The sequence below is a fragment of the Melitaea cinxia genome, chromosome 13 (assembly GCF_905220565.1).
Source record: "Melitaea cinxia chromosome 13, ilMelCinx1.1, whole genome shotgun sequence".
NCBI lineage: Eukaryota > Metazoa > Arthropoda > Insecta > Lepidoptera > Nymphalidae > Melitaea > Melitaea cinxia.
In genome coordinates this window covers 8,083,836-8,094,104 of record NC_059406.1, presented here as the reverse complement: position 1 = coordinate 8,094,104, position 10,269 = coordinate 8,083,836, and the positions used below count along the sequence as shown (strand labels likewise).

General features: G+C 30.4%; 1 protein-coding gene across 1 annotated transcript; it reads right to left on the bottom strand.

Annotated features, from left to right (window-relative positions):
• Positions 1–974: 974 nt before the first annotated feature.
• On the bottom strand, positions 975–9,965 carry LOC123659298 (odorant receptor 23a-like). The gene is made up of 10 exons (XM_045594545.1): positions 9,724–9,965; positions 7,441–7,655; positions 6,997–7,112; positions 5,202–5,277; positions 4,175–4,212; positions 4,080–4,141; positions 2,663–2,762; positions 2,442–2,555; positions 1,772–1,927; positions 975–1,145 (listed from the first exon to the last, which is right to left on the bottom strand). The coding sequence occupies exons 1-10, from the start codon at positions 9,963–9,965 to the stop codon at positions 1,092–1,094; spliced, it is 1,173 nt and encodes a 390-aa protein (XP_045450501.1). The 3' UTR covers positions 975–1,091.
• Between the last annotated feature and the right edge of the window lie 304 nt (positions 9,966–10,269).

Sequence of the window (10,269 nt, the reverse complement as noted above, 5' to 3'; positions counted from 1 at the left end):
TCTGAGATTAGCGCGTTCAAACAAACAAACAAACTCTTCAGCTTTATAATATTAGTATAGATATTTAAATACGATAAAATTATATTGAAAATTAAACGTCAAATAACTAACAGCACGTGGTATCAATTTGGAGCTTATAACGCATGAGGTCGTACCGATCTGTCGTTAGAAGGGACTTGTTTTCACAAGACCAGACGTGCCCGACCCGAGTGAGTAATGTTCAGCTATCCATGACCGTTAGACGTGATATCGTATGTGAAATAATGCATCACAGGAAATCATCTCTGAAGGTTTGAATATACTGTTTGAAATAGAGAGGCGTAAGTGACCGATTAGGATTTTATACTATTGATTTTGACAGTAACTTGGAACTAAATTGATTGAGTGTCAAATAACATATGAAGTAACGTTCAAGTTGGTCTATCATTGAACTGTGTCAATTTGGATCGGTTCTGGTGTATGATAATTGGTCTTCATTTCTTACTCGTACCATTTTATTTCTCTAAGCTTGGCTTGAACTTTAATTTGACCATAGTTTGGTACAATTTTTTTAATGGTAAACTACTTTCTTCAAACTTCTATTTATATTACATACCTAATTATCTCGAGACTAATATAAGAATCCTACAAAATTACTTTTGAATCGGTACTAGCTTCATATGAAAAAACAATGAGTTTACGATTCAATACAATTGTTAAATTCTTAATAGCATTTAAATTGAATTGTACAATCTGATAAGGGAATGAGATCTGAAAAATGTTGACTAGTATTAATAATTGATCAGCTCGTTCAATTCAATTTGCAGCGCACAGTTTCCGTGCATGTATCAATATCGGTTGATTTACTGCGAGCGTCGCATCTGATTGGGACAAACATTTGTCACTAATAGATATATTGCTTATTACTGATATGGCGTTATAATTTACGTAACAAATGTGAAGTGTTAGTCACGAGAACAAAGGCGAATTGACACTAAAATGGCTTTACACGTCTATTAAAACCTTTAGTAATTTTATGTGCTACAAATAACTTATGCAGTGATTTAAGTTTTTATTACATTAAATGTGTTCTTAAATTATTTTCATGTGAGCTAATTCTTCATGTGATTTAAAATAGCGAAACATTTGTATGTCCAGTTCATTATCTGAAATAAAAAAAATCGTATTAAATGGATATTAAAATTCAGTAAGATTGTATTGGATAATTTAATATCAAGATATCAAATATAAACCTTGTACTTATTATTCAATGGAATTCAATAATAAGTACAAGGTTCAGTAAAAAATTAATTAATTTCATTAAAATATTAATTAATTTGATTGTAATTTACAGATACAAATTAGCTTGATATCAACCAGCTAGGCTAATTTGATATCTAAGTTAATTTCGGAAGCCATTTACTAACTGCCAAACTCGTAACTAATTGGATGATTTAAGCTGCAGAGACTGGTGTAATGCGGGTTTAAGTAAAAAATTGTGTTTTATGAAATAATTTTACTAATAAATTGAACTATTCGATCAACGAGTAAAAATGTAGTCTTCCATATTTTTATGATAATTTTAATATTATATAGCTTTTTTAGAAAAAAAAAATAAGCATTTGCCACGAGTGTTGGAATTTTATTATGCTAGTAAAATGAAAAAAAATATATTTTCGCTAATAAATTACTCAGTTTTGACTTATTTGAAAAATAAATATTAAAATAAATAAGTCGATTGCGCGGAAACTTTTCCTATCCTGACAAAAAAAGCCTCTAAAGGTTAACTTACCTTAGTGAACGTCTCTATGGAAACGGGTATGAGTTTAGCCGCATTTATTGCCAAGGTTCTCTGGTTTCGTCCAATAAAAATGATAAGATTCTTCTTTGCGTTATTTGGTAAATCGATCCATGGGTAGCAATATATGACCGTTGATATATATGAATTCTGGAACAAACATCTTTATATCTAATATATATATATATATAGATCTATATAAATATATTAGAGTAAGGAGTCAGAATATATAGACATTCGTTATATTATATTTAAACCGACTTGTTTAATTCTCTCAACAGTTAACTGTCTAGCTTACCTAGCGCTGTCTAGTTACCAAACAGCGTTGTCTAAACAGCATCCTAAATAACATTAACATATTCGAAATACTTGAACTAACCTTCAATCAAATTGATTCTGTATCGAATATATAGTTATATAGAACTATCAGACAACTAAAGCAAGACAAACATAAATATTGTTACAAAAAAACCACGTTCGTAAAACATTATTTCGTAGTATTTGTCAGAATATTTCCAACCTCCTAGATTATACTTACACGTTCAAGCATAAAAACTGATATATTATTAAATGTCTACTATTGCTTGAACTCTAATATTTATTGCTAGTAAAGAGATGCTGGTGTGGTATTAAGGGTGAGGGTTAAAAAAAAATTTAAATTTACCTTTTCAGTTATGATAGTTCCAAAATAGCAGTCAAAGAAAAGTATGAATATTAATATACTCAGAAAACCAAACATCCAAAAAATATCCATGATGTGGTCAATAGGATTTTGTACCTTAAAAAAAGTATATATTTTAATATAGATATACATAATATAGATATACATAACATAGATATAATAGACCATTAAAAGCAAGAGTTAAATAATAATATAAAAATTACCGAAATAAACTGAATAGCTGTAGTACAGATGACACACGAATTTATCAAGAAAAATAACGTGAATTGTCCTCCAAACGTCGATTCAATTGCTTTTACAAATCTGAAAACAACATGTGAATTTATTATATTTAATCACTTGATAAGTAGCCACCAAAATCTTGTATCTTAAGCTATTTATTGAATTAAATACCTATACAAAAAAAAAAACACCAAACGAAGTCATTGCAAAAGATGACAAATGTACTGATACAAATTAACATTAACCCTGCAGTGTTTGCGCACCAAAAAGTTACGCGACTGGTCGTGTGGATTACATAATTATGTAATCACCTTTTATATTGAAAACAAAAAACAAATATTTTAACATAGTATTTTTATTAATTATCTAAAAGCACTATCAATGCATCTTTATTATCTAAATACTATCAACAAAACCTTATTATTATTATATTTAGAGATATTATAACTCATGTTTTACAAATAATTAACATAAATTTAAAAAATCTCTAAATCGACCCAAAAAACACCTATTGACTTTAATTGCGATCACAACTAACTTTCTAACTTCAGTAACTAACTTTTCAAAAAAATAAAGTAATATATATATATATATATATATATATATATATATATATATATATATATATATATATATAATAATGCTATAATAATTTCATGGCAGTAATTAATAATCACAACACGTCAAAGTTTACTTGAAGTTAGCTTTATCAAAAAAATATATAAAGAAGAATGATAATGTGTAAAAATACTAACGTATTCGATCGCGTGAATTACACATATAATCCATGAATGTTTTCGGAGATCCTGTGACACAACCAAGTGAAGCTTGGGATCATGCTGTATGGAGTACGTTGCTCGAATATTCATTTGAAAGTATGGGAAGCGCACGAAGGTAACGCTAACCGATTTTTTGAAATTATCGATTTTTTATGAGTAAATTAAATATGTAATCCACGCGACCATTCCATGACTAACCTTTTACCTAATAAGGTATCTGTGCAATAAATATATTTAATATGAATTTTAAAAGTAAAGTGTCGGAATTTTGAACGAGCCAAGTTTGTAGCTGTTATGATGCGAATTCCAAACTAATTGATACTCGTAGTGTCCCAAACAATCATTGCGGTGGGTAAGTGTTTATGTAAATTTTCGTAGACTGCGGACAATGCAGGTAAAGTTTTTGTTTAAATTAAATACAGACGTGGGCTGCGCGACGAAACGACTGAAAGTTTTCAGTAATAACGCGTTATTCCAGCAACAAGGAAGACGAGATTTTAAAAGATGACAAGCTCAACTAACTTTTGTTTTTATTCTGTCCGTAAATTTTTTAAATAACTTTGGAATTACTAACATTTTATACATTAATGGTAGTAATTTTTAAATAAGATTTTCTTACTGTATTATAGCGTTATGATGGATAACATTTCTTCGAAAAGCATTATAGAACGACTTATTTTTCTCTGAAGTTTTATTTATATCCTGTATTTTCATATTTTTGAGATTGTAAATTAAAATGTCCAATTGGCTGACTGCAACAAGAATAAAAATATAAGAATATAATTTTAAATGCACTTCCTCTTTTCTATATATATTTTAGATAAAACAAAAAAATAATAATGTGTATTATATTCTGAATGTCTATTTAATAGTATTGACATTGATCCAAGAACAAACGCAAGTTAGGACTGGAATAATCCTCTTGAAATTAAGAGCGCATTCGTTGAACTCAATTGAGGACAGGCCAATAAACATATCGATATAATATGTTGTAGTTTGACATTTGCTCTGCTGTAATGATTCGTATGCCGTGTAGGTATCTAAGCACAGACGGTCGCGATGTCAACTCGTACTTGGAATGGATATTTGTAATTTTACAATAATTTTATTCCGGCCTGGGTGTCTTTTATTGTAGGTCTCACTCACCTGCCTCGAAGAGCACGTTAAGGTTTCAGTTCTGGTTGTTATCATCTACATGGAGAAAGAGGCTTGTACTTGTTGTTGGAGGAATCAAATATATATAGGTGCATTTTCATCATCATCATCATCATTTCAGCCTATTGCAGTCCACTGCTGGACATAGGCCTCCATAAGTTCGCGCCAAAAATGGAGGGCTGGTGACCGCAGGGCTTTTTCGCTGACCGAAGACGCTGCCGCCCGTCTTCGGCATGTGTATTTCAAAACCAGCAGTTAGATGGTTATCCCGCCATCGGTTGGCTTTATACGTTCCAAGGTGGTAGTGGAACTGCGCTATCCCTTAGTCGCCTCTTACGACACCCACGGGAAGAGAGGAGGTGGCTATATTCTTTAATGCCGTAGCCAAACAGCAGATAGCATAGCAATATCATGTTACGAAAAGAATGTTTTAAGTAATTATTACTACCCCCTTATATTTGAAATAAGTTCTGGTAGTTATTTTTAACCATGCAGCTTATATTTCTAATGCGGCTTCGTAAATACACGTTTCATAAAAAGAACTTATATCTTTAAAACAAAACAAAGTATTTTTAATATGACTTACTTGCACATAGCATAAACGCCCACCGCAAAGTCTGAAGAGCCGAAAAAGTTAAAAGCAAAATAAGCTTATATAAAATCTGAAAAAAGGATATTATTACATAAGCTTTCATCGGCTCATACGCATTAGGATTTGGTATAAATCCTCCACGAGAAAAGAACGTTAGGAATTATTTAAAATGTATAAAGGTTATAGTATGATAAACTTTTAACATTTATAAACAAGAAAACCGGTTTGGTTGCCTATAGGTGAAGTACGTTTTTTGTAGAATTTTTTTACTCAATAATAACCTTTGTGATCTTTGTGCTTATGTGTGAACGTACGGACTAATAATAACAAAGCGTTAGAGTTGAAGGTATAAATAATATGACTATTATTTTTAAACTAATTTTTATAAAATTTTAACGAATACAATACAGTCACGAATAAAATTTTGTTTTTATAAAATTTTCACGAATACAATACAATCACACCGGTTTTCATAAATTTAAATTATTTAAACTTAAGGTATGCCAGATACGTGATTGTTCTTTGCACCCATATAGGTAACTATAATTGAAAAAAAATGTCGGTAAGACAACAAGTCATGCTGACTTGTTGTTTTACCGACATTTTTTTTAGCTAACTTTATTATTACATGTCATTATATTTGTGGTTGGATGACGCGTTGGCGCAACGGTCACAGCACTAGTGTCTGTTCTGGTGTGACTGATGCGCTGGCGTTTGCGGGTTCGATCCCCGCACATGACAAACATTTTTAATGGTCATACAGATGTTTGCCGTGGTCTGGGTGTTTGTGCAGTCCTTTTGAGACTCCCCACCGTGCCTCGGACAGTACGTTAAGCCGTCGGTCCCGTTTGTTATCATGTACACCTGATAGCGATCGTTACTCATAGTAGGGAATATATCCGCCAACCCGCATTGAAACAGCGTGGTAGATTAGGAAAGCTCTGATCCTTCTCCTACATGGGGAAATACGCGTATGCCCAGCAGTGTAATATTACAGGCTGAAGCGTTATCGTTGTGGTACCTAAATGAGGATTGCGGAAAACCGGGGTATTTGGCACGAACCTTGCCTATGTCCAGCAGTGGACTGCGACAGGCTGAGGTGAAGTGTGATTATGTTTGTCTATGATATTAATACTACGAAATTGATAAATCAGCTACTTTAAGAATAAATTTGGACAGGCAATATAGATAATTATAGGCAACTTTAAATGAGAGACATCTAAGCATTATTTTATACGAGAATCCAGAATATTACTGCCTGCAGGTGGACAAATAAGGGTTAGGTCCAAGGATCCCTTATCGCCTATACTTTTTAACATTGTTACTTCATTTGTAAGCATATTAAAACAGTGGCCATTTCATAATACGCTGATGACTTTCTTCTATATGAAACTAATAAAAAGATTTAAGATAGTGTAGAAAAATTGCAAATTGTTTAAGACACATTGACTGAAATGTTGAAGTTATTGGTTTCAATTGGTTTGGAATTACAGCCTAATAAATCTAGCTTATGAATTTTTTATAAAGGATACAAAAAGCATCAAATATCATTAAAAGTTAACAAATATTAATTAAAAATTGCGGATAGTACAAAACGTAACTTATGTGACTAGACAAGAAAAAAAAGGGCTTAGTCGGTTTTTCCTTTTTGAATTTATTTCAAAACAAAACACAATTATTCTATCGGGTTACATGTTCTGTTTCCGGTCAATATAAAAATAAACACGAATATTCTATTTTGTAAAAAATTAGTAGTTATTTAATACATGATTATTAAAAAAAAATTTACCTGGTAAACTATAATGATGTTGAAGTATGGATTTTCGTATACATCGAAAAATATGAAATCCATATTCACGGGCAAAACTTTAAAACCTTTTAGTGCCGGAACTATAATTGTATGTACTGAAAAATTTTAACACATTTTTGAAGGAAAAAACATTTTTTTTTTTGTACGAATGTTGAAAAACATGAAAATTAACGTGATTTTGTTATTATATATAGACTAGACATCTAGCCTTTTAGTCTTTTTGAGAAATTAGTGGTTATATATACTTTAGTTTCCTTTAGTTTCCTTTAGTATACATTACATAACAAATAGACTAAATAGCTGAAAATGTGGTAAATGTGGCAGCTTCTGAGACTAAGCCATTTATTTAAAAAAGCACTTTACTTGTTTAATATCAATAATAAATCCTTTGAATGATTTATATAAACTTTTTTCTATTCTTACTCGCTATATCAATAGCTGAACTCGCTGTAAGCCATACAAATAGCTTCTTAGAAAGTTTAACACTTTTTTCTATGATATTTTTTGCTTCCAATCTTTGAAAACGCGAGAATTCTTTTCTGTCCATTTGCATCACAAGTTCTTTGAACAAGGAACGTCGGCCACGTAAATTCAGTAATCCCAAAGAAGTCATCAATTCTGTCAAAATTAAATTTATTCTGCAAAAAAAATGACATAGTTTTTCGCTTAAACGGTCGAAAGACAAAGTATAAAATTATAAAATAAAACAACTGTTAAAAGTTACAGTTGTTTTCACTGTTATATCAGGTCAAGGATATTTATTCTCATAAGAATTAACAATTCACTTATATGAGAAATACATTTTAAAGAACACACTTTTAAACAGCTATAAGTTTACAATAATTGTAGCCGAGCGTGTCGGTAATGTACAATAGTTCATTATACGATATCGTCACAAAAAGCAAAAAAGCGAGGGTAGAAACGCACTACATCGACGGTAAAATCGGTCACTATGCAGAAATAAATACATAGATCTTCAAATGTTTAACTAGATGCGGCCAGACGAAATTCTAAATAAGAATCAATATTTATGTAATTTTAAAATTATATAATTAAGGTTTTACTTATTAATTAAATTCTTTTTTATAGCTATAAGCTTACAATAATTGTAGCCGAGCGTGTCGGTAATGTACCATAGTTCATTATACGATATCGTCACAAAAAGCAAAAAAGCGAGGGTAGAAACGCACTACATCGACGGTAAAATCGGTCACTATGCAGAAATAAATACATAGATCTTCAAATGTTTAACTAGATGCGGCCAGACGAAATTCTAAATAAGAATCAATATTTATGTAATTTTAAAATTATATAATTAAGGTTTTACTTATTAATTAAATTCTTTTTTATTGAGATATTGTAACATATTTCCTAATTATTTTAAAGTTATTACTTTGATTTATTATTCACTGTAATATAAATAATAAATACTTTTTTTACTTAATATTTTTTGTTAATCAAGAACATCCGTTCTAATTTTGTCGAGTTCTAAGCATTTATTATTATATATCTGATCACAATTTATATCCTAATATTTATCCCGTATATTTATATACATAACATAAAACCATAACAATTTCACGCTTCAAACTATATTCATGCGTAGAATCGTCAAATACGTACACAATTAATATAATTTAATTTAACGTGGAAAGCACTGCTCTCATGTTGCATAACTACAATCAATATTGACTGAAAACTGCAATTACCATTATAGCTAACGTTTGAAATAATTTGTATTACGTATGTCATCAAATCCCTGACACATAATTTCAAAATACTGACGAATGTTTTTGTGGCTTACTACGTGACATACGCCAAATCAGGTGTGATCGTTTGTCACTAATAAAAGTCAAAATTTGTTAATAAATCGATGGCTCCTAAGTATACTGAGTCAACTAACAACTTTTGATAATTTCATTTTTTAAGATATTAATAACATTTACTTCATTTCCTATCTACCTATGTAACAAAAAAATAAAGTTATTAAAAGTAGAGTTGACTCAGTATACTTAGGAGCCATCGAAATAGTAGATACGTATACAGTATTTTTAAATTTCAGTTTCAGAATGTTATTATATCGATATTATGTAAAGTTATATCATTTTTTAAAATATGTGTCTAGTTTTTCGAGCATATAAGGATTCGATGACGTTTTTGTTGTTTTTTTTATCTTTTATTTTTATATATAACTTGGTCGGGAAACAAGCAAGCGTACGGCTCATCTGATGGTAAGCAATTACCGTAGCTTATAGACGCTTTGCCGATCCTATCCGCAATTCCACCAGGATCTTTGGTCACCTTACTCACCAACAGAAACACAACACTGCTTGAAAACAGTATTATTTAGCTGTGATCTTCTGTAAGGTCGTACTGCACCAGTCAGGCTGGTCCATATTTAGAGCAGGAAATTTCCTGCCGAGCCTTACCGCAGTGTAAGATTTATCTCTTAAACTTCTTCTCGGTATTTTTTTATGTACCGTAATTTGCAATATTTTAAAGTAAAACCTACTATTTTTTCGTCATAATATTCATATAAAATCTTTAGATATACAATATGACAACAATTAAAGATAAATCCCCTGGCTGTACCATGGTCAGCGAGGTAGTTAATAACAAATTGTTGAAGAAAAGTTAACTGAATAATACGGCTTTATGATAATACGGTGTACATTTAAATATAAATCAAAAACTTACTCAACTTACGTTCCGCATCCTTCTTGTACTTCAGCTTTTCCAGAGAAAATCAATTTTGTTAGATAAATAATTTGACCTAACGGCGGTATAAAAAATACAAAAATTCCAATGAAACCTTTTAACAAAAAATCAAACCAAAACGTGGGTGATTTTATATTATGTTGCATATAAAACCATAATCCACATAACTGGAACGTTTTAACTTGGAACGAAATATGTTGAAAAGGGTAACTTCGACCTAACGGCTTCATTTTTTGAACATCTGCTCGTAAATGAACTTTGTGAAACTTTTTAGGTATGTACGCACACTCGTATCGAAGATAGGTACTTTTGAAATTTTTATATGCTCATTACTACAATCGAATATTTTATTTTATTATTAAATGGGTTCCTTACTACCGTATCGTATCTACTGTACCGTACTTCTAAAATTTATATATATATACAAATAAATAAAATTGGAGTGTGTGTTTGTAATATTAAAATAACAGCTTTTTACTAAATTTATTTATTTATTTATTAATAACTTATAATATAATAATAATAATTAGATAA